The sequence below is a fragment of the Taudactylus pleione genome, unplaced genomic scaffold, assembly GCF_031769625.1.
Source record: "Taudactylus pleione unplaced genomic scaffold, aTauple2 ptg000555l, whole genome shotgun sequence".
Taxonomy (NCBI): Eukaryota; Metazoa; Chordata; class Amphibia; order Anura; family Myobatrachidae; genus Taudactylus; species Taudactylus pleione.
The window spans coordinates 1870154-1895772 of NW_028284957.1; the positions used below are offsets into that span (position 1 = coordinate 1870154).

General features: G+C 46.0%; 1 protein-coding gene across 4 annotated transcripts in view; it reads right to left on the reverse strand.

The window, feature by feature from the left end:
• Nucleotides 1-670: 670 nt before the first annotated feature.
• Nucleotides 671-25619, reverse strand: part of TP53I11 (tumor protein p53 inducible protein 11) — a 48499-nt gene continuing 23550 nt past the window's right edge. For all 4 annotated transcript variants that reach the window (XM_088452646.1, XM_088452644.1, XM_088452643.1 and 1 more), the window contains exons 2-7: nucleotides 20444-20609; nucleotides 16284-16342; nucleotides 13190-13238; nucleotides 5135-5231; nucleotides 4703-4804; nucleotides 671-2211 (exon numbers count right to left, since the gene is read on the reverse strand). In XM_088452646.1, coding sequence (XP_088308772.1) covers nucleotides 2078-2211; nucleotides 4703-4804; nucleotides 5135-5231; nucleotides 13190-13238; nucleotides 16284-16342; nucleotides 20444-20572 — 570 coding nt within the window. In that variant the 5' untranslated portion in view covers nucleotides 20573-20609 and the 3' untranslated portion in view covers nucleotides 671-2077. The remainder of the gene's footprint in view (nucleotides 2212-4702; nucleotides 4805-5134; nucleotides 5232-13189; nucleotides 13239-16283; nucleotides 16343-20443; nucleotides 20610-25619) is intronic.

Consider the following 25619-nt stretch of genomic DNA (forward strand, 5'->3'; position numbering starts at 1 on the left):
CGTAAATAGAGCAGAATTGTAAGAAGCAGTAATAGGAATATAGTTATCAATATTCATAATGCAGCTGCAATAGACAAGCACAGACAATCAGGAGACCGCAAGATAGACTGTCAATGAGACCAGCTTGCAGATTTAGCTATAGATTTAAGCAGACATATTTTAAGTAGTTTCTATTCTACACGTTTCAGGAGATATTGGAGTCCGATTCACTTTTCTGTTTTTATGCAGACAGGCCTGCGATGTGTCGCTGGAACCCTGAAGGAGCTCATGGTGTTGTAAGATACTGCAGCGCCACCTTGTGACCATACAGGGTTACTGCACCCAAGAAAGTAGAAAATGAATAAGCCAATAGGCCCTTCTTATAAATCTGAAAAACAAAAATGCAAGAAGAAACGTCACCCCCTACGACGAAAAGGATGATAGTTGTGCATTTGTTGAATGCATATTTTATTATGGAAGATACTGAGGTATTATGTTTTAAAACACACGGGGGAAAAAAAAAAAAAGGACTACAATAGTCTTCACAATGTGGTGATGGATTAAATCGCTGGGCACAGTTGGACGTAGCAGTTTTGTGGGTGGAGCCAGTTCCTCGGGCCCATTCTCTAGCACACACCGGCTGCCTCTACTAATGCGCTCAAAGAAAACATCGCTCTCCATTTAATTTACCAAGTAGTCTCACGCGGCGGCAGCAGCGACGGGCCGTATTCAGGCAGAGTGCATTAGCTGCTGTAGGTGAGAAAGAAATTAATGTTGCAGAATCTTTTACAGAGCTCAGCAGCCCGTACCTGCAGGATGTCCGGTAGCAGTGGCCGGCCCGGGATAAGATCAGCAGCCCGTACCTGCAGGATGTCCGGTAGCAGTGGCCGGCCCGGGATAAGATCAGCAGCCGATGCTGCTAACGGGGTAGGTGGCAGGTAATATTGTACGGTCTTTAACCCACTGCTGGCGTGAACTGTGCTGCGCTACACTCGAGTCTAATATGTGTGCACAGGAAACTGCATCATGACTTCACCTCCAAAGCGCACACAAACGGCAGCAGTATATTTTTGGGAGATTTATGGCCTGGCCTCTTTCCTCCCCAGATTTCCTGCTCCAGGCAGATCCGCAGAGCACATCCTGCCACACAGCCTCACGTGGAAATGGCCTCTTCCGAAGGAAGGAGGCTGAGCTGTCTTGTCCATTATCCCCCGCATAATTACAGCCAGGCAGAAGTATCAGCGCAAGTGCGTCAATTCCTGGGTAAAACGGTCCTAGGATCCGAGACTTTCCTTAGCACAGTACCCGCCCCAGGACGCCCTCTTCATATTAATAGGCGTTTATTTATTTATTTTCAATTCTTCCAGGAACGTCTTAACTAATTTTCACATGGACGGGTCTAAAAGCTTTAAGGCAGTGAAGTAGCACGCGCCCCACGATTGGTTATTAAACGTTGTCGTCTTTTTTTTTTCTTTTTAATTATTGTTCTTTGCAACAGAAACATGCAGAGCAACACAAAACTCTAATTTTGCAATTGGAATGTTTAACACCCCCTATGTTGGCGGGGGAGAGGGTACAAGGCACTGCATCTGCAGCCATCGTGTCGTTAGGACTTTCTCCGATTTAGCTGCAAAATGGACGGCAGTGTATGCTGTAAATGGGAGGTCGTGAGGGGGGTGGAATCATTTCAACAGTGACTGTGATAAAGGGAGAGAAAAAACAAATAGGCTGGGAAGAATAATAAAAAAAATAATTCCACACTATTTCGGATAAGAGTTTTTACGCACACATGCTAACTTGGCCACTGAAGGGTTAATACACCAAAAGACGATAATGGGGGTCAGTTACAGTGCATGCTGTGTGCTTTATGGGTCCCCCCCCAACCAGGAAGAATAATTGGTCCAGTGACTACTGCACAGCGGAAGATGCTTTACAATATGGCCCCTGGTGTAGGGAGAGAGGGATGACCAAGTCTTTGAGAGGCTACGGGTTGCTACAGAGTTCTTGGGTCCAAGTGCTACACTTAAAACCAATGACAGCCTCCCAACCTCCTCGCCAGGCAGTGAGAATATTCTGGAAGAAACAATGAAGTCCAAGTTCAGAATTTTTTGGGCCTGAGGCCGAGTTGGTAGTAGAAGTAGGCGCTGACCAGAACGAACAGGAGGCAGCTGCTGACGAGAACAGCGGCCGCGATGGTAGAAGAGCCACTCTCGATCACGGTCATCGTGGTAACTGCACGAAAGAACACAGAGACACAGGTGAGCGCTACATCGAAGACCTTGGCCCTGATAAAGCGTTCTAAAGGGATTCCCTCACCTACACGCAGTGGAGTCGGCCATTTTGAAGATTGATCCATATGCCACTTACTGATACATTAGAGGCCTCACAGTGGCACAGAGGACCTCATTCAGAGTCGGTCGAAGCAGCCGCACGGGAAAAGGGGCCGGATATTCAAATGATTCCCTCGCAAGTTGCGTCCCTAAGTTCGGATCGGTAATTGGCCGACCAAGGTGAGGAAGCAGTCGGAAGACAAAATAATACGCCCCCTTCTCGTACGCATTGCACCTCATCTCCGCGCATATAAGGATTAATCGAGACCATCAGAACTGGTCGTAGAGCTTATGGTTGACCATACCCTCTCTTAAAATCTACGATCATGTCAGTGTAAAAACCTCCCATGTCACATGTGCCATGACGCTACTTTGTTAATTATGCACTCCCATAATCCGTATGCACTCCCATAAAACGCCGTTCGCATAATGAGACACGCCTGCGTTCGGATCTCCACTCCCCCGTTTTCAAGCACCTTCCCCTGTTACCACCCACAAACGCCTCCATCTGTCACTCAAACTACCGACCTGGCTGTGTTCAAGGAGAGAGAAATTCCTGATCGTAGCGGCTAGTTTGCGCACGCGCATTGCGAACTTTACGCATGCGCAGTATAGCGAACATCGGTGGCGTACGACCGTGCGGCCGCAACGACCGACTCTGAATGAGGTCCACAGTACCTCATCAGTACCTCCTGATGAATAATGGTTAACCCTTCAAAATGTCTGCCACCACCGCTGTGTGTGTGTAGGTGGCTAGTACAGTAAGTTTTTATTTTTTGGGGTTCTTTTTAGAACAGCTTTCAACTAAAACTCGGTTTATTATAAATTAGATCTTACAGTTTGTCAATGCAATGCCTTACACAGATTAAATATTTTACACACATACATACACAGCTCTTATTTAAAATCTAAAGTAATTTAAAAAAAATAAATAGAGAAAAAATGCAGCGATTTATGAGTGAGTAACCCAGATGCAGTACGGAAGGGTTATTTTATCACTGCGCTGGGCAAGGCTCAGGGAGACTGTATGCGTGACCCGGCTAGCCAGCTCACGCGTGTGCAGAGGAACTGAAAACCATCCCTGACTTCTCAGTTTGATGCATGATAGTAATATATATATATATATATATATATAGAAAAATACATAAAAAGATACATAAAAAGCTGGAAAAAAAGAATAATCATTTAATTTTCTCAGGACGGGGATAACAGAACAAGTATTGTAGCAGCAAATCTACAATGCTTCCCCATGCCACGTATACCAGGGGACACACACAATCAAATCATTGTCTGGTTCCCTAGACTTAACTAATGAACCACATACAAATGCGCTTCTTTCCTTCCACCACGGCCACAAACTCTCTCGTCTATTGTGAATTTGTTGTTCAGTTAAATCTCTGCAGTAAAGCTTGCACCCAGCCAGGTTAAAGGGTGCACCCACCAAGGTAAATGCAGCCCCAATCTTTCTGTAATCTTCCATACCCTACATGACAAGGCACCCTGCCCAATTATGGCAGCCCAGGGGTTAAAGTGGGTCGGAACTGCGTTCCGTCACTTCTATTTGGAGACGGAAACCAGTTCCGCCTCCTCCCACCCACCTCAGCCCGGCACCGCAGGAAGCTCCATTGCCGGGCGCCCACTGAGATTTTGTTACCAGCAGACGCCCGGCTCCCTCCCCGCAGCGCCAGCCGAAGGCTGGGGCTCACTCCTGAGCTCTGGCTTCCCCCACGGGCACTATGGGAATGACGTCATGATGTCTCTCCCATCGTTCAGTGGAGCAGCCAGGCGGACCGGAGGCAGCGGACGCAGGAGCGGGGCTTACGGTAAGTATTGTTTTTTTTTAATTTTTTGTGTAAGCGGCTTCACTATAGGGGGCATAACTTCTGGGGGCAAAACTATTGAGGACACTACCACAGGGGGCACTGAATAAGGGGCACTACCACTACTAGGGACACAGCATAAGGGGCACCACTACTGGGGGAAGTGCATAAAGGGGCACGATCACTAATGGAGGCACTGCATAAAGGGGCACCACTACAATGGGCATTGTATAAGGGGCACTACTACTGTGGGCATTATGTGTATTAGGGGCACAAATGTGGGCATTGTGTAAAAGGGGCACTGCTGTGTGTCATACATGAATAAGGGACACTACTATGTGGTGTAATGTGAATCAGGGGTGAAGATTTTGCTACTGTGTGGCGTAATTTGAATTGGGAACATTATTGTATGACCACGCCCCTTTCTTTTGAGACCACGCCCATTTTTTTGCCGCAAACGCAGTACGTTTTTGGTTTTTTTTTTAAAACGCACAAGGGGGACGGGGGGGGCGAGTTCCACCACTTCTCTAGGACCACTTTTAGCACTGTGGTAGCCCGACACGAGAGACTCACCAATGAGCTGTATGATGAGATAACAAGCCTCGGTCAGCAGCGTCCATCGGATGATGACTTTCTCCGACGTGTACATGGAGTTCCACATGATTAGGGAGATACCTGCAAGTAACAGAGCCTATCAGATGACAATATTACCTTCTCACTTGACGCTCATTCAGTTTCATGCAGTCTATCAATTCAAAGTAAACAAAATCGCCTCATTGGACGGCAGCGACCCCATAACGGCCCAGCCCGGGCCACAGCTCCCTCCGCTGTTAGTCGGCTGCAGGACCACTGTATACAGAAGCCAATATGATCATTTCTAAGAGCGCAGTATGTAAGAAAACAGGTTCTCTCCCAACCCCTGGTCACAACAGAGTGTTGTTCCTGGCACGACGCATCACTTTCCTGCCGAATGACCATAACAAGGAATTCATGGGAAACACTCACTGAACAGGGCCCCGCCGTAGAGGCGTGTGGATGTTTTACTGCTCACGGTTCCTTTGTCAAAGACGGCCTCATAGAGCTGATCAGGGAAGGCGAGAGCCTGCAGGAGGAAGGAGACACACAGCATAAAGTATGGAGAGTCATCTTGCTGGCGGCACCAGTAGTATCACCGTGGTAATAATGCAATGTGTCTCCAAGCACAGCAACCCGTATTCCCTGACCTAATAAACCCATTATTGGATATTAACATACACATTCAGATACAAAAACAACCCAATGGAGGAGCAGACGTACGAGTAACAGGCAGCACACATTTCCTTTACACACCAGTTGTTTCAAACAAAAAGGACTTGGCCAGTATGGTCACCATGAGCCACGAGGTGCTAGGCTTTTTTTTTTTTTTTTCTTCCTCTGCACTCCAGTGTCTAAGACAGGGGTTCCCAACCACAGTCCTCAAGGCACACTAACAGTCCAGGTTTTAGGGATAGCCATACTACAGCACAGGTGACTTAATTAGTACCTATGCTATTTTGATTTAACAATCTGGTCACAATCATGGATATCACTAAAACCAGGACTGTTAGTGTGCCTTGAGCACCGAGGTTGGGAATCACTGGTCTAAGAGCTGGGGGGGGTTTGAGGCTTGTGGTGGAGAGGGAAGGAAAATTCACCGTCACACATTATAATTTGCCAAAGATGTAGTGAGATGTCAGGCTAAGATTAATCTGCTTAATACATGAACGGTTCAATATTTGGCTCTAATGCATAATATTTTACAAAGCTGGTTATGTCCTATAAAATGCTATCATCTAAGTGTGTCTTCTTCTCTCTCACAGGAGGACCTGTAGGCACATCTATGAACCCCCCAAAAAGTTTTATTTCTCTTAGAATTGCTCAAGTGATTAATGGCAGCCTTGAGTTAAGATGACGTTCATTGGTGGGTGAAGGAGTCTCTGATGCGGGAGCTCCACCAACCCAGGCTGCCTCCATCCAACATCAGTCCACAGAGCTCGGAGTAGCTGGAGGTTGCTAATCCGATCGCATGCCTAAGCCAGATACTGGGAGAGGAATTGTGGAGTTATTGGAGGACAAAATCATATATGGGATCCCAACTACAATATTTGTGTCTCAGGGCTTCAGCTATACACAAAAAGGGGTTGGGTATGGTTAGTATACTAACCCTACCCCTAAACCTAACCCTCCCATCCTGCAGCCTAAACCTAACCTCCTTCTTCCTCAGCCTAACCCTAACCTTTTCCCTCCCACAGCCTAAGCCTAACCCTTTCCCCTAGTGCCTAACACTATCCCTCCACCTAACCCCAATAATTACCGTCAGGATGCCGGCAGTCAGAATGCTGGCGCCAGGATTCTGACTGGTGTCGGGATTCCGGCACCGACATTCTGAGCGACGGCATCCCGACCGGCGGGATATAAACTACATCCCACAAAAAGGTCTCAGTTAGATGAAGTTCTCCTTTAGGAGTAGTATGATTCCAGGACCACCAAGTGTAGATTTACAGATAGACAGTAAAAAAAGGATAGACACCAGATGTTAGACACTTAATAGGTCGACTGGGACAAAAGTTTGTCTGGGACAAAAGGTTGACACATTAAAGGTAGACATGTAAGAAGGTCGACAGGTACAAATGGTCGCCAGGGTCAAAAAGGTCAACACAAAAATGGGCGACACATTTTTTATTTTTTTAAGCCCTAATCTTCACCCTCCCCTTGATGTTTAACCCTAAACGTCCCTTCTAGTGCCTAACCCTAACCATCCCTTCTAGTGCCTGACCCTAACCCTCCAGTAAGTGCCTAACACTAATCAAACAGAAAAAAAAAATCAATCAGGTGTTGACCATTTTCAGGTGGACCTTGTCGAACATTTGCACAGGTCGACCTTCTTACATGTTGACCTTTAGTGTGTCGATCTTTTGTCCCAGTCGACCTATTGACTTGTCTAACATCTGGTGTCTATCTAGACACTGTCGACCTTTTTACTGTCTATCCAAAGTCCAGAACCCAGTGTAGACTGTCGCAGGTCCCAGACTTTCCTAAGGTAAACAGACGGAGCTCCAGAAATATTCTACACTTTGGCGGTTCGAGAACAAATCTATTCTGACCAGGAGAACACATTCCTTCATCTGACAAACCTAGTGCACGGGGTCCTCTATATGTTTGGCCTCCAATAACGCCCATATTATAATATTGGAGGAGGACCTGCTACTGTATAAACCTGTTCCCCAAAAAAAAAAAAAAAAAATTCCCGCTAAAGTTCATTACAGTGTAACTGCACAACAGCCCAGCACCTTAATGAGATGAATATGGAATGGATATATATGAATTAAGATAGAAACATCTCCATTTGGCTCAGTCAGGTCTGCAGGTCTGTCTGTTTCACTCTCACTATTATTAAGTCGGCTTATGTACATTATGTACAAAAACCTCAGACAGAAGAAATCAATTACTGTGACTGGCAGAACGGATTCTACACAAATTACCGTAGTTTTGGTATAAAGCATCAAGCGAGAAATTGCTACAAATCTCCTCAGCCAATTCAGGCAGGAACACTTGGTAACAGGATAAAAGGCATAATTGGGCGTTTAGAAAATAAATAGTCTCCCTAGTGGTACCAAAGGGGGCGATCTGTAAAGGAAGCATTTATCTGCCGTTGGAATGTCATGTATACAGCGTCTAAGCCGCCTCATTTTCTGAGATGTGCAGAATGCAAAAGGACAAAGTGGACGTCAGTTTTGCACATGGCTGCCTGAACCGCACACTCTGTTGCTATAGTAACGTGCCTATGATTGACAGATATTGATTTATGGGCAGGAGTAAATGTTTATGCATCCCTTTAGAAGCCCACAGTCATTTCGTGGTCTACACACGGGACGTTCTCTTCACCGATCGATATCGCTGAACGATCTCCCTTGAAATTCCCGGTGTATTGGTTGAATGATATTCATTCACACCAACATTATCACCCACGACCATTCCCTCCTGCAGGCACTGATAGATATCGTCCAGGTTGGCCTGCATGCATGGACGATTAACGATATAGTTATCGTCCATGCGGGAACGCGCATCGTTGGCAGTTAAAAATTAATGATATGAACGATTTAACTATGAACGATATCGTTAATATGGTGCATTTAAATCGTACCATGTGTACGCACCATTAGGCCAACAGGCCAAAGACGGGCACATCCAAGCTTAATAATATTTATTTTACAGGAAGTTAGAAGTAAATGTATTGTTCTGTCAGATCCGTTAGAAGCTCTGGTATGATGGAGCAAAACTTTCACACACATACGAGTCAGCTGAACTAAAATACTCTGTGCTGGTGTTACAGTCTCATACTCTGATTGGCTAGAGGTTATTCTAGGCACACCCATTTCCCCTCATAGGGTATCCCAGCTATTAAGACAGTGGGCCTGATTCAGAGCCGGACGCTATTTGCGGTCGTTCGTTCAGAAAAAAGGGGGTGGCTATTCAAATGAACCGTTCGCACTTTGCGGTCTGTTCACGCCTCTATGTCTGAACGAGCGAACAAAACTTGCGGTCGTTTTTTGGATAACTACGCCCCCTGGCCGCTCACATCCTACGTCATCTCCGCTATTTATTAGATTAATCGAGTACCTCTACCAGGGTATGAACTGCTCGCTATTCTTGTGGTTGGTTTTTCCTACCACAATTTTGCGAGCAGTTCTGACTATAAAATAACCCAGTGACGTGGTCAATGACGCTGCTGTATTAATTATGCACACCCATAAAACGCCCGTTTTGACCTTTAAGCACGCCTGCGTTCTGATCTCCACTCCCCGTTTTCAAGCACCTTCCCCTGTTACCACCCACATACGCCTCATTCTGTCACTCAAAATAGCAGGCATTCGCTATTTAGCGAACAAACGATTTTCGGCCGCACTGACTGGTTCGCGCATGCGTATTACGATCCGTACGCATGCGCAGTTGGGCAAACATCGCTCGGAACGAACGAGCGGCCGCTTACGAGCGGCTCTGAATCAGGCCCAGAGTGTAATAGCTGCTCTGATAATGACAGATACCCGTATTATATAATATATACATTACTATATACTTCATAAGTGGGGTTGATCAGCAATACCCTACAGTACATTTAGATTTGAACTATTCTGAGCCACTGAGCTAATTACGCAATTATGTCGTTAGTGATCCAAAACATTTACGTACATATTCCGCTCACACCACCGGGAGGGGGCTTATTCGGCTTATTAATTCTCATTATACTAGGGACATATACTCCCCAAAATATATAAAATGAACAGCTACGGGTTCCACGAAACAGGTAACGCTCACCACCTGCCTAATACAGGAGGCCGACAACACGCCAAGGACACATTTTGCCGCAACAAAAATAAAGATAGCTCAAAAAATGAATTGAGAAAGTGAATAAATGACAGAAGGCAAGATCCCTGGGCTCCCGTAGTAATACACTGCACAGCCCTGCGTGGGCGCTCTTGTACGCTGGGGGATAAAAGGTACCCTCAGTACGGCATGGGCATGCAGACGCTGGTGAGAGGGAATGTCCATGCACCTAGTAAGAGACACTTCATTTCTCTAACACCCACATTTATCTGCCTCACGGCTGGGGAAAAGAAGAAGGTGATAGCCACCGGCCACACAAGTTATAGCCACACAGGTTGCCAACACATATGTGTGGGATGAGGGTCTAACTCCCAAGGAAGAGGCTTCTATGCTCCAGCCAAATCAATGGACGGGAGGTAATCCAGGACCACGGTTTTAAGGGATAAGCAATAGGGGTGTCCCAGATTTCTGCCATAAAGCAGATCGGTCCCCCTGGCAGAAAATGAATAATGAAAAGTGGCCCTGTTTGATGCCCAGATGAGTAAATTATTCAGCTGCAGAACGAGCCCCGAGACAGATTCCACTTTTCTGGCTGCTGCAATGTAAGATTTCTAGATTGTATTAAGTTGTGCGGCGTACAAGGCTAATACTATGAAATATAATCATATACTGTGTACGTCAAGTGCCTGTATACACCTGTATGGTGCATCTACTTTCTTTTACTGCCTTTCACTAGTAAAGGCATAATTACACCCAACACGAAGAGTTAATATTTAGGCGGCATTAAGTAGCGAAAAGCAGAGCATTTCATTTATTTGCCCCAGTGTGTCGTCCGATGCTTTATACAAGTCTCGAACGCGGCATAAAGACGCGACTGGAGCAAAAAGACGCAGCCACAGCCATCCCTGAATCAGGCCCCAAGTCTCATTTCCCCCAACCACAAGGGGTGACCTTGGGACCAAGGGGCGGTTTCCTCTTTAAAGAATTAGTAAGTCACATTTTGCATTTTCAGCAAATAAGGACCCTTCTTCTCCCTGACACTCTTCCTTGGAACTTCCAGGCATAAGAATGTTTCTCAACAATTCCAAAAGGTCACCGGGGTGCTGGACATCCAGGAAGGGAGGCGAGGGTGGACGCTTACGGAGTCCCTGTGACAATGTACACCAGCCCCTTAACTTTGCTGGTAGTAACAGGAACTCCCCAAAATGTGTTGTGGATGACAAAGACTGTTCACGGCACCATGCTAAAGTCCACTGTAATCCCATTGCCGCATTTAACCCTCATCGTAATGGTCCTAGATAACACACCGATCAATGGCGTTTCCTTTATGCCCAGGAGAGAGCATATAATTCAACGCACAGCGCACCTTGCTCTCGTGCTTTCTACAGACCCTATAGCAGGGAAGGGCTGATGTATAGAAGCCGGCCATCCCGACGGCTCAAACGCGCTATATTTGTATTTTATTCAAAGAGCGGTTTGTGCGCCTTGGTCGAATTACTATTCACTACAGTGTTCACTCTAGGCCCCGCGGCAGGCAGGGTGCCGGACCTAGAGCAAGGTCACTTCGGCGACCGTGCCCCCAAAAAGGGGCGTGGCCAACAAAAAGGGGGCGTATCTTTATGACATCCCCTTCCGTCACTCTTAGGGGCGTGCCCGGCACTTACGGACGTGCTGGGAAGCCCCCAAGCTCCGCGGTCACCATGAACGACTCACCGGCGGTGACCGCTGCTCTGCGGCCCCGCGGATGGAGGACAGAATCCACAGGCTGTTTCAGTGGGGCGCCGCACTGGAGGGCAGGGTGCTTTCTGCCCTTTAGAAATAGGGCAGGGCGCGGCGCCCCGCTGAAACAGCCGGGCGCGAACGCTACACTACAGTAAGGGGTAAAATTACTATAGTAACAGTTTTTAGAAGTGGAGATGTTGCCTGTAGCAACCAATCAGATTCTAGCTATGATCTTCTAGAAGTTGCTAGATAAATGTTAAGTAGAATCTGATTGGTTGCTATGGGCAACATCTCCACTTCTAAACACCCGCACTTTATTAATTATACCCCTAAGAGTAGGGACAATTCAGTACCTTTACGGAATATAATATGAATATTTTGCGGGTAGGGGGGAGATATTTATAGCCTGCTATAGAAACTTCTATCGATGAAAAAGAACACGTTCTGTAGCAGGGGAAAGGCTCTAGTTTTCCTATAGATTGACGCATTTAACATGTTTAGCTTCAATGTTTTTTTTCTTCTTTGTAAATACTTCAGTGTCCCTAAAGCAAAGGCTCAGCTTGATAGCAAAATCCTCCCTCATACAATGCAAGAGCAGATAAAACAGCAATGCAGAGTCTCTCCCCTCTCCCCTGCCCTAAATGCTGAGATTCAGGGAGGCTGCTGACCCCCAGAGGTGTGCAGGAACCAGCTGGAGGCAAATGACAGCTCTGAAAGCTTAGCTCCCAGTCCAATCTCTACTTACAGAGAAAAAAAAAACAAACATGTAAAACGTGCCAAGAAGAAAGCCGCTTTAGAAACAAAGAAACATATCCTGAATAACAAGCAGCTAGGGAGAAAAAAAAAGAAAAGAAAAATAGTAAAGTTGAACGCAGACTGTAAGAGACACACTGAGCAGAGGAAAAGACTGCAGACAGTCAGCTTCTAACGGTCACGTTACAGGCCGCGTTTGAAATATGGCAGTAAGCAGCTGATTGGTTGGTACTTTAGCTCTCTCCACTTCATCTTTTTCCATGGTTTGATACATCTACCCCGTTATGTTCTTTTATTATGATAAGAGCATTTTTTTTTACAAAAAAAGGAGCCAGATTCAGCAATCAGTTTAGTAGTGCAAGGTGAAACGTGCCTATCCGGTGGCCCCGACTCGGGGTGGAACATGTAGTTACAAATGTTTCCTGTTTTTAACCAAAAATTTCCAGCTTCAGTAACAAACTAGATGAGCTGACCTTGCTATGAGACTATTGGCCGTATCCAATTAGTTTTGCATCCGCGGAAAAGTTTCGCCTGCCCGACTTTTCGCCGACATTGCGTGTTTTGGACGCAGAAACTTATCGTGCCCGTCCCCGCTATTCGCTGTACTGAATGACAAACCACGCGAAAACGGCAAGCGGCGAATTCAGGACGGGCGGAAAGTGCTGTCAGAATTGGGGAAATCAGCCTGAATCCCCCCAAAAAGATGCACTAACATTGGGGAACAATGTAGAGGTGACCGAATAGCCCTAATAAGAGTGTTTGGGGTACTTAAGTTGTTTCAATAGCTCCTTATTAGCGTCATTGCACAAGTGGTGAAGAATGGCATTAAGCAGTATTTTTTTGGTGACAATAAGTAGTCCAGTCAAATTTGGGATACTTGAAAATGGGTGCTAGCATATTTAAAATTTTCTAAAGTGAAGTTTTTAAAAAACGTGAAAAACGCACCTGCAATCCTAAAAACACCGGACCCATCCTTGCAGACCCCCAAGAAGTCTATTTCGCTAGTTTTTATGCTTGCCCCCCCCCCCACTTTGGGTTTTTTGCCCAAAAATGAAAGTACTTTTTTGGGGTGTTCTCAAATTTTTCCCCGGGATTTTTTGACACAGTTTTCCTTTGGGGGGCTGTCCCAAGGGTTCCGAGTGGTTTCCCCACGTTTGCACCCCACTTCTAATTGAATACGGCCCTATACTGCAATTAACAGAGCAAGCTTGATTACGTTCATTTGCATCATCTGTAACTCACCATGACGGCGATTCCTGTGAAGATAACAGCGGAGAGGAACTGCCAAACCCTAAAGACAAAAGATATTTTAGGTCACGGAATTGAATAATCTCCTGTTAAAGCCGCTCCTTGCACTCAGGGTGCATTTAATGTGCAGTTAACATTCTGTGCAGCAACTGCAGTGTTAATTATAAACAGAGCTTAATTCAATGCACAATATAACTTCTGGCCATGCACAGAGACATACCTATGTAGTGACCTCTTTATTAGGTACACTTGTACATCTGCTCATTAATGCAAATATCTAATCAGCCAGTCATCTATGTTGTAGCAACTCAATGCATGAAAGCACGCACACAAGTCCAAGAGGCTCAGCTGTTGTTCAGACCAGATACCAGAATGGGGAAGAAAGATGATCTAAGGTGACTTTGACCGTGTGATGATTGTTGGTGCCATACGAGGTGGTCTGAGTATTTCAGACCACACCAGTGTCTATAGAGCTTACAGAGAGTAGTGTACAAAACTGAAACATCCGGTGAGCGGCAGTTCTGTGGCCAAAGGCTCCTTGTTAATGAGAGATGTCAGAGGAGAGGGCAGGAAGGTGATAGTAACCCAAATAAGCGTGTGTTACATCAGTGATGGGTGGATGAGCATCTCTGAAGATTCAGTAGGTTGAACCTTAATGTAGATGGGCTACAGCAGCAGAAGACCACTCCAGGTTCCACCCCTGTCAGGTAAGAACTGTGGGCACAGGCTCACCAACACTGTACAGTTGAAGATTGGAAAATTGTTGCCTGATCTGACAGATCTCAATTTCTGCTGCAACATACAGACGTTCTGGTTAGAATTTGGTGTTAATATGGTAAATCCATGGGCCCATCCTGCCTTGTGCCTATTAGGTCCCTTAATACCAATTGTACAACGTATAAATGCGGCAGCCTGAGTATTGTGTATCTTTATGGCCAGAGTCTGCATTTCCTTCTATTGGCTACTTCCAGCAGTGCAATGCGTCATGTCACGCACCACAAGCCATCTCACGCTGGTTCCATGTACATAGCAGTGAGACCAGGGTACTCCGGTAGCCGCCATAGTCACTAGGTCTCCGTACAATAGAGCAGCTGTCAGATACGGTGGCAGTAAGTGCGTGACGCTGTCCTGTCACCATGCGCCGGAATCTGTAAGAGGTGTTTACAGTGGGATGCGGTCAATATCCGACCGCGGGGATTCCGGAATCCCGAAAGTAAGTAGTGGGGTTAGGGTTAGACACTAGGGAAAAGGTTAGGTTTAGGGTGCGGGATGTTAGGTTTAGCCACTAAGGGAGGGGGGAGGTTTAGGGTAGGGAGAGGGGGAGTCTGCATTCTAACCCTTACGGGATGCCAGCGTCGAGATTCTGACCGTAGGGATCCCGAGCAGCCGGCAACCCGTACCCATCCTGTTTACAGCACTTTGCTGAATCCACCTGGTGGAAAAGGGGCGTCCTTATCCATTACTAGAGTGGTGTAGCCAATAAAGTGGCCACTGAGTGCGTTTGCGTGTACGCAGATCCCCATGATGCTTTTTCAACATATTTTACTGTATAGAATAATCCATGGTACAACACACACACACAGACCATTTGTGTCATGCACTCAGACAATCTATTGACTGCGAGTCATGTGACCAGTTTAGTGCAAACAAGCTAATGTGACCCTATACCGTACTGTCATATAACACTTACCACCTGCAGAGTGAGGCACCCAGTGCGGTAGGAATACACCCAAATAATAAGTTTAGTAATAGCCACACACTGCGTTGTATATTAGACACCAGAAATGGGGTCTGTGCTATAAAAATGATCATAAGAATTAAAAGGTCTGCATTGTACGCTTGTGTCTAGAATGGGGGTCTGCATTACATATTAGCCATCGGCTGTGTCTGCACTAAATACCAGTCTTCATACATTGCTTATTGCAAATCTGAATTAGGGTCCCCATTGTTTACTTGGCACCAGGCCGGAGGTCTGCTGTATATATAAAGCTACAGACTTGGTATGTGCTTCGTACACTTCCCATTAGAAAACAGGGGGTGGGAGAGGGGTTCTTTATAATACATGCCTGAATTCTGTATTGTATGCTAGCCGCCAGGAGCAGGGGGTGGGGGAAATGTATCAATCCGCGGAGAGAGAGATAATGTGTAGACGTTGCGCAAACCAACAAATAAGCTTCTGTCATTTATCTAACACAGGCCCTGATTCAGAGTCGGACGCTCTGACAGAGCGCTCGCTCTGAATCAGGGAGTTTTTTTTTTTTTATGGAGCGGTCTGCTGGCCGCTCGCATTGCTGTGGGTTACCACCCACAGTTGATGCGAGCGGCCAGGATGATGGTCACGATGGTCAAGACTATCGGGCTTGCGACGAGACCCTTGTGGTAGGGTCTCGTGGCCGCAAGCCCCAGAGAGCTTTCGGCTCAAACAGAGCCGAAAGCTCTCCCACTTACATCACTCGTGATGTCAGTGGGGCCGCCCCCAAACGGTAGGCGTTCCCATAAGAACGCCTCAGTCTGGGCAGCCACCCCCCCGACCCGCCCACCAAAGGGGGCGTGCTGTCGCTCAACATTGACAGCACGCCCCCTATGGTGCGAGACCCGGAGCGACGGCTTGCCAGCCGCTATCCGGGTCTCGCGCATGCGCACGACGGAGCCGGCTCCGTCGTGCGCAGGCGCTCTGGGCTACCATCGACCCGGTTGCGAGCGCTCAGCGCTTGCGACCGGGTCTGAATCAGTCACACAGTCTTTAAAATGACAGTCATAAGCCGATTGGTTGTTTGTGCAATTTTTTTCCCCCTTCATCTCTCTCCAGGCCTTGATACATATCCCCCTGGGAGATAGCTGTATATTATTTACCATATTCAGGGTCTGCATTGCTACCATAATAGGATATGTTGTGTAGACAAGCCAGCAAGGTTGTTCTTGTGAACGGTTGTATTTGGTCTCCGCTCTACATTTAAACCTGAGCACCATATATTAGGAATACAATGAGGCTGCAGGCCAAGGTGCCTGACCCCCACTTTCATGCAGGTTACTTTCTGGTTTTTGACAGAACAGCCAACACACGAACACAGACAGTCTATGAACTCACCTTAGTCCTAGAGGCTCCCTGACTGCGAATTTGATTTCGTTCCCTAGAACTTGACTGATCTGAAAACAAGAGACACTGTTAAATCCCCAACTTCAATGCAACATAACCACAGACAGCGAGACACCGAGCTCTAGCCTAGGAACCACTTAGGATTGAATCCATTATCGCTCCATCATCCTTTGGGTACTTGAACTATAAACTTCTGTAACCGCTCTCCTACCAAGAGCCCTATTAAGATTTTCAACGAGACCCTGTAAACCCTTCACTACATTGAAACGCAGACAGTGAAGGTAGCGCGCCCATGCCATTATAACGCAATAAAGAGCTATTTCAGAGCTGGCAGTACATGAACACTTAATGCAGTAATTACACGACTGCCGCTAGTCTTTCAGGCGCAGCTAGGGGCGGGCGAGCTGCCTGCACCCCTTGAGGGGTTAAGAAAAGCCCTGGTGACGGGATTAGTTCCGACAGCGTCTGATGAGACCTAGAAAGAGAGACGGCAGCATGAGATTAGAGCAAACGGAGGACACTACTGGAGCAGAAAATCCTCCCCGGAGAAAAGCACTCAGGGAGCAGAAGACAGGGAGAGGCCAGGAGACAAAAAGAAAGATGTGCAGGGTGAAGGGGGAAAGAGATTGGGGGCAGTGAAATGATATTAAACACCCCTGCACACACACTCATAAAGACTAAACGTAACAAAGAGAGCGGCACTAACGGCAGTAATAGAATTACCGTCTAAAAAAATCCAATTGGGTGCAGTGACCTGAATTCTTTCAGATTTGGGTGACCGTAGAAAACTCCTCCAAATAAAAAAATGATACAAAAACGATAAATCTCATTTAAAAATGTGACACCTTCACTTGCGACACTATACATCTTTAACATAGGGGTCTTATTTTATTTTTTATCTGCCATTCCAGGTCTCATCTATATAATGGCTAATACAGCACCTACCTTTGTAGAGTTCATTTAAAAGGCTGTCAAAATGTTTTCGCTGTGCGAGAAGCAAGATGACCAATTAACGCTCACCCCGTCCCCCTGTCGCTGTGTACACTACATAACCGAATTGGCGCCACGGACAGGACTTATTCTGTACAATGTTCTATGATGCAGGTTACACCTAAGCAGGGAAATTGCAAGATACGTGTGGAGATGTTGCCCATAGCAACCAATCAGATTCTACTTTACCATGTATCTAGCACCTTCTAGAAGATAACAGCTAGTACCTGATTGGTTGTGTCGAAGCTGGATAATTGGCTTCGACACAGATCAGTTTAAAATGAGACCGCAAGACACCATTTTGCGAATGGCCGCCTAAGCGCCATTTTAGATAAACTCACACTTTAGTACATGTGGCGATATTACTATTAGCATCATGTGATTGCATCTGTGACCATCGCCATAAGTTACGGCGATTCATCAAAAGCCCATTTCATGACTTTACGTAATTTGGGTGCTCTGGATAAAGTGTGTATATTATAATTCCCCTAAAGGATATATATTTCAGAAATGGCTGTACAGTATGTCAAAATTGGATTGCATTAGCTAAACAAGAGCAAATGGCCACGTGACAACTAGCCTGTGTAGACAAGCTTCCTGGACATAACGTCTGCTCTCACTAAAGGTGGCACTGCTCGAATACAGCAAGAGGGTCGTTTGTAGCACCTTACATTAGCAGGCTTCCTACAATAAAATACCTTCAAAGCAAATAGTGTTATCTGAGGTTTGGGTCTTGTAGCTGTGCTAATTTGCATCTACACAGGCCCTGGGAGAACAAAGACCAGTATTTTGGAGCCTGAAAAGGGTGGGGGCTGCTGGGGCATGAGCAAGTCATGGAACTATAATGCTCAGCATTCCACACTGCTAGGTGTTCACTTCTAGAGATAGCTGAGAGCGAAGAAGTGCTCCCCATGTCGGTCTATGGTGGTCTCCCTCCACACAGATTCTCTAAGACTTCAGATCAGCGTCATCTCTGTGCTCTAATAAATTCACGTGCCTGTAGAGGCTCATGCTATAATTGCGTAATCACTGTGAGTTTAAGTGAGATTTAAGTGCACCATTTCTCATACACACATTAATACGCACAATTGCGCTGTTAACTAGTCGCATATTAGCGAATGCATAAGATCCTGTATGAAAACGCTGAATATTAGCTTCACGCACACGCATCTGCCCCAAGTTAACTAGCGTCTTTACATCAAACCCCACATACTCACACATTACATATTCACATACAAGGTTCCATAAGCTTTAAAAGGTATAAGATTCAAGTATGCACATTTATTATAATTGTTAGGAAACAAAGATTATTTCGTAACTAAGGTTTTATACGTGATAAGTAAGCCATGTTTGGTATTGTACTGATGCGTACTCTCTCAACAGTATTCCGGTAATATCGATGGAGAGATCGCAACATGCATTCTCAACTTATGGACCGCAGAGACTTCAAGCAACAAAATGCACATTATATGAACAACTGTTGGGATTTGCATGAGGCGGGAAACCAGAGACCTCCAGTTGTTAGAGGCTGGACTGTGTCTATTTGAACCAACCTGTTAAATGTCTTGTAACATATGCCCTCTCATTTAGGGCCAATGGTATTAGCAACAAACTTCTCTATTGTGTTGTTTATTTATGGGGGGTATAAATATGTGTGCTCTGACCCTGGGTTCCTAGTCTTCGTGCGGAATGCTGATTGACGAGGGGTTTCTTGCTGATGCCTAAAATCTGGACCAGAGAGCGCTGCGTATGTATAATTGTACTTGGGTCTGTATAATCTCTTTGCGCTAAGATTATATGAGGATCATAGTGTGTAACTGCTGTACTTTTGCTTGAATAATACTTTGGAACCACAGGTTCTAGGTCTGGAGTCTTTATTTACTGTATGACTGCATACGCAAATTAGCGTCATCGTTAGAGGTTTATAGGCAGGATATTAGAAGGTATAGGCAGGGGTATATAGAGGTTCAAAGGACAGAATCCTTAGTTGCTACGGGCAACATCTCTACTTCTAAAAACCCGCACTTTAGTAAATATACCCCACAGGGGTCAATCCGATTAGCGGTGAATGGATCGCCGGTTGAAGCCTGAGCAAATAGGGGCTGGGAGCCGGCCGCCGGGGGCGCAAGAAGCGGCGCAGTTGCCGGCGTCTTAACGCTGTGGCAACGGCAACTCGCACCCTTCATGGCTAATTGGGTTGACCCCTCAGAGATAAAATGGAGAGGTCTCTCATAGCAACCAATCAGCTTCTGTCATTTGATTGGTGGCATTGGACAACTTATCTATTTCGGGCCCGATTTAGAGGTGGACGCCAACGCAGCCGCAATAATATGCGAACGCTGGATTCAGTCTTCCTCTTGTGTACTAGCGTCCGCCGGAACGTGCAAGCCCGGAGACACCCCACTCTCTGTGCCCGTGCACGCTGCAACTTCGCCGGTGATTCTGAACGCTCCACTATCGGCACTTGCATCAGCCCCTATGGCAGAAGCAGTTTTCCCCTCTGAAATAGCCTTTGCGGAAGCGGCTTTGCGTCCGAGAACGCAGCCACTTTCACGGACACGCCTGCGTCTGTCCCATAACAGGCCCAAGCGACTGATTTGTTTTTTTTTGCGTTTACTATAGGCCACCTCCAAGGAACGTCCATTGTTTATCCTCACAATTTCCAATGCCAGCGGTCCCGTATGCAATAGCGCATTTGTGCGTACACACCTGCGCCATAAGGGTTTTCAGAACATTTCACAAATAATCACTCAACTGTGTACACATCGGTGTTGCCTGTACCTCTGAATAAGGCCCTTTATTGCTCTCCAAGGCTTGATACATCTCCCCTCATGTCCCTTAATGTGACCGCCACTTGCACAAGGCAGCACTAAACCAATATTTATCATAATGATGCCCATCAGTCTCTAAGTCCTCAGTAAAGTGCCTCATGGCTCAGTAGCGTGCCTAGAGAAGTCACATGCTGAATGTTGGTTTACCCCCTCCAAAACTGTGGCCTCTACTAGGTACAGCTGTTGAGCGCACTTGAAGTGGCCCTTCGCAGAAGTCTTCACCAGCCATGGCCCATTGGCCTCCAATAGATGCTACCATAGAGTGTCCCAGGAGAAGCTTATACTATAAAAGCATTAGGGGAACGTCCTGACAGAGAGTCCCGTGCTCACCTTCGACCTGTGCACTTCCCCGTCATCGTCTTCCCCTCCCACTCCGAGAATCTTGCGTGTCTTCAGTCGGCTTACTAGGTCCGTCTGGCTGTGCTTCTTCATTAAAGGTGGGGGAGATTTGGTGGTCATTGTGATGGCGCTCTCGGTTCCTGACCAGCAACAAATCCTGAGGATACAAAAAAGGACTGCAGGAAGTCAGATCAGATCACAGGAGGAACGCCAAACCATCATCGATTGAGCTCTCTTGGTCTACTGCAAATATTAAATAATAAATGCCCAATATCGAGCTTTGCTGTTACACAACATGCTAGAATTGCCAATGCTTCTTTCTCTAGCCTAAAAATCTCTCATCTCCTCCCAAATCCTGCCCATCAATCTTATTAATGCAGAATCACTTCCATAGAACCTTAGTATATTGACTAATTATATTGGGGGTGTAGCCCTGCAACATGAAGACTGATCTGAATTTATGCGCCATGATGTCATTGTGGGTGTGGCCTCTTCCAAGTCCTATCAAAGATGACCAGCAAAGGGGAAACAGGCGACATTTAAAGCCCCTTTAAAGCCGTTGCGGAGGGATAATATTAACCAAAGTCTAGTACATAGAATCCATTGTATCCGGCACATTCAATCATATCATTTTATTTTGTTTAGTAACAGTTATTTATATAGCGCACGACTTTACAGTCATTCACATCAGTTCCTGTCCAAATGAAGCTTACAATCCATATCCCATGTCACTTGAACACACACACACACACCTTTGTCAGAAGCAAATCAACTGGTATGCAGTCGGGAAGCCGGTGGACCTAATCCCGACTGCTTTATCCCGGCGAGGGTTAAATGACAGGCGTCTAAATCTAAATGCCTGTCATTTTACCGACGCCGAGAGACCGGCGCCCGGCATCCTGATCGAAGAGATGCTTGGCGCAGACAGACGCAGGGTTGAGGGTCAGGTTTAGGGCTCCTTGGGGGGGGGGGGGGGGACTTGGGGCTAGGTACCCCCCGGGGGACTTAGGTGGCAGGGATGGGAGGGGGGGTTAGGTTTAGGCACTGGGGGGGGGAAGGTTAGAGTTAGGCACCCCTAAGGGAGGGAATTAGGTTAGTGAATACTTACCTTAGGGACAATCAGGATTTTCACCGATGTCGGGCAGCCGCCGTCGGGATTCCAACCGCCGGACAGGCGTCCGGCGGTAAATCATACCGATTCCAATTAACCTATTGATTTGTTTTTGGATTGTGGGAGGAAAACGGAGCACACACAAAAACCTCACACAAACACAGGGAGAGAACATATAAACTCCACAAATTAACAGTCATCTTAGTCAGGAATTGGATTCAGGAAGCAGCGATGTTAACCATTACACCAACCATGTCGCCAAATTTGTGGTTAAGGTCCCTTACCATAGCTGCTAAGAACTATATGGCTATATCCCAGTACTACTAATTTTTATTATTATTAGATCATTAGGCAACAAAAGTCCTGCAGCCAGCGCCGTATAGCGAAGAAGACCACCGTATAAGATAAAGACAGTCAAACAGGCTCAGTAATGGACATACAGGAAGTATATAACCGGCCATAAAACATGGCAAAGAAACACTTGCAGGAGGAAAGAGACAAGGGTGTAAATGGGGGACGTGGTAGGAGCAGACGCAAGGAAGTAGAGCCCCGCTTGGAAGAGCTTGCAATCTAATGCAATGTACGCCAAATGCGCTAGTTCCCCTCTGCGTAGGCGAGGAGTCCACTTTTAAATCAGTTTCAGAAGAGCAACCAGCGCCAGCTGCCAAGCAATGGTAACACAAAATGTAACTCAGAGCAAATATAAACTTGCCAGGGTCTTACTATGCTTCTCGAAATTACATTAAATATTGTTTTATTTACCATTATCCAATATACAGTCAGGTGCATAAATATTGGGACATTGACAGAATTTTCATATTTTTGGCCTCTATTCACCACCACAATGGCTTTTAAATGAAACAAACAAGATGTGATTTACCTGCAGACTTTCAGATTTAATTTGAGGGCAATTACATCCAAATCAGGTGAACGGTGTAGGAATTACAACGGTTTCTATATGTGACTCCCACTTTTTAAGGTGCCAAAAGTGCAAACAAACTAAACAATCCTAAATCTAACTTTCACTTTTTAATACTTTGTTGCAAATCCTTTGCAGGCAATTACAGCCTGAAGTCTGGAGCGTATAGACATCACCAGACACTGGGTTTTCATTCCTGGTGATGCTCTGCCAGGCCTCTACTGCAAATGTCTTCAGTTCCTGCTTATTCTTGGGGCATTTTCCCTTCAGTTTTGTCTTCATCAAGTGATATGCATGCGCAATCAGATTCAGGTCAGGGTATTGACTTGGCCATTGCATAACATTCCACTTTTTAGCCTTAAAAAACTCCTTGGTTGCTTTTGCAGTATGCTACGGATCATTGTCCATCTGCACTGTGAAGCGCCGACCAATGAGTTCTGAAGCATTTGACGGAATATGAGCATATAACACTTCAGAATTCATTCTGCTGCTTTTGTCAGCAGTCACATCATCAATAAATACATGGGAACCAGTTCCATTGGCAGCCATACATGTCCATGCCATGACACTACCACCACCATGCTTCACTGATGAGGTGGTATGTTAGGGATCATGAGCAGTTCCTTTCCTTCTCCATACTCTTCTCTTCCCATCACTCTGGTAAAAGTTGATCTTTGTCTCATCTGTCCATAGGATGTTGTTCCAGAACTGTAATGGCTTTTTTAGATGTTGTTTGGCAAACTCTAATCTGGTCTTCCTGTTTTTGAGGCTCACCAATGGTTTACATCTTGTGGTGAACCCTCTATATTCACTCTTGTGAAGTCTTCTCTTGATTGTTGACTGACACATATACACCTACCTCCTGGAGAGTGTTCTTGATTTGGCCAACTGTTGTGAAGGGGTTTTTCTTCACCAGGGAAATAATTCTTCTGTCATCCACCACAGTAGTTTTCCATGGTCTTTCGGGTCTTTTGGTGTTGCTGAGCTCTCTGGAACATTCTTAAAAAGAAAGAATGCACCGAACAGTTGATTTGGCCACACCTAATGTTTTTGCTTTCTCTCTGATGGGTTTGTTTTGATTTTGCAGCCTAATGATGGCTTGCTTCACTGATAGTGACAGCTCTGTGGATCTCATATTGGAGAGTCGACAGCAACTGATTCCAAATGCAAATGTCACACCTAGAATCAAGTCCAGACCTTTTACCTGCTTAATTGATAATGAACTAATGAGGGAATAGCCCACACCTGTCCATGAAATAGCTTTTGAGTTGATAGTCCCATTACTTTATAGATACCGTTGTAATTCCTACACCGTTCACCTGATTTGGATGTAATTACCCTCAAATTAAATCTGAAAGTCTGCAGTTAAAGCACATCTTGTTTGTTTCATTTCAAAGCCATTATGGTGGTGAATAGAGGCCAAAATATGAAAATTCTGTCAATGTCCCAATATTTATGCACCTGACTACCTCCCTACCGAAAGGCACTTTACTATAGCCCTCATTTCCCTCCATACATCAATCACCATCTGATTTGCAGCAGGACCTGAATAATCTGCCCTTTGTACAATCCATTACTCATCACAACAACAACATTCCAATCATCATTACTGCCTCTTTCATCCAAATCGCATTATTAATCCTTGGACAGACCAACAATTAATAATACACCAGCAATTAAACATACAAACTAACCGTTGGCTGCAAGCTCTTTAAGCCTCGCAAAGCTGCTGCCGAGCTGGTACACTGCATAGTGGTCTATAACAGGGAAGAACAAGGAGGCTGATGACTGCCTCGCTGGCCGCCCACAGATGATGCCAACCATGCTTAGTGCAAATGCACACACAATCCTCTAGAGACTATCCAGGATTGAGGGGTCTATTGACTGAGCCTCGGATGGAGATAAAGGGAACGGAGATAAGGTACCAGCCAATCAGCTCATAACTGCCATGTTCCAGGCTGTGTATGAAAAGTGACAATTAGGAGCTGGGAATCGGTACGTTATACCGCCGGACGTAAGCCCGGCGGATGAAATACCGACCCCGGCAGGCGGAATGGAAAAGATCCCGACTGAGGGAAGTTAACTACCTAACCCTCCCCTCTCCCTGCCGCCCCTAACCCTCCTTTAGGGGTGCCTGACCCTAACCTCCCCCCCTTAGTGCCTAAACCTAACCTCCCCTCCCCCGAAACCAAACCCTCACGGGGGGGTGCCTAACCCTTTCCTTCTCCCGGGAGTGCCTAACCCATAACCCCCCCTTCCCCTAGCCTAACCCTCCCAGGGGGTGCCTAACCCTAACCCCCCGGTCACGTGACCCAGTTGGATGGTACCTTATCTCCGTTCACGGCTTAGTAAATAGACCTTTTTGTCCCAGGAGCTGATACTTTTCAGATTTGCAGTGTGTGATCCTACAGTAACTGATAGACCAGCTGATAAGGCGTCCTGGCATTTGTAGTCCAATGAATGCAAACAGGGATCACATGTTCTATTGTAACAAGCTAAAATGCTTGTACTGTAGATCTATAACCACTTCAGGCCATCTGTATTTAAACTTAACAACGCATAAATGCACACTGTATTGTATACTCATTTCTGCTGAGCGGCTCTGCGTTACATATTCATGAGTTTTCCGGACACGTGCGTTGCGTGCTTCCGAGAGGTACGCTGAAGGCTAATTAGACTCCCTTCAATGCTCAGTCTTTCGTCCCTTAGATTAAACCACATAATTAGGCAGCATGCCAGGGCCGTCTCTCCCCCACATTACTGGGAGATGCCAGCGGTCGGCATGGACCCGAGGCATAACTATGCTGGCAGCGGACCCCTCCAAAAAAAGAAAAAAGGACGGCCGTTTTCAGCGCTGCCTGTTCAAATAAAAGCCGGCAAGTCATTATTAATTTCCTTCTAGATATCATTCGAGGTTATAAATGCCTCTCAGTTATCCATTTTATACCCAAATATATATAGATTTTTTTTCTAAAATAAAATAGTCAATTTCTCAAACTAATGCAAAAACCATTCATAGGCGTGTCCCGTTAGGAGTCCTACTTTCTGTAGGGACGTTATAGTGAAAATAATTCTCATTGTGAAGACCGCATTTGGGGCTCGATTCAGACCCGCTCGCTAGGAAGCGTTCGCACGCA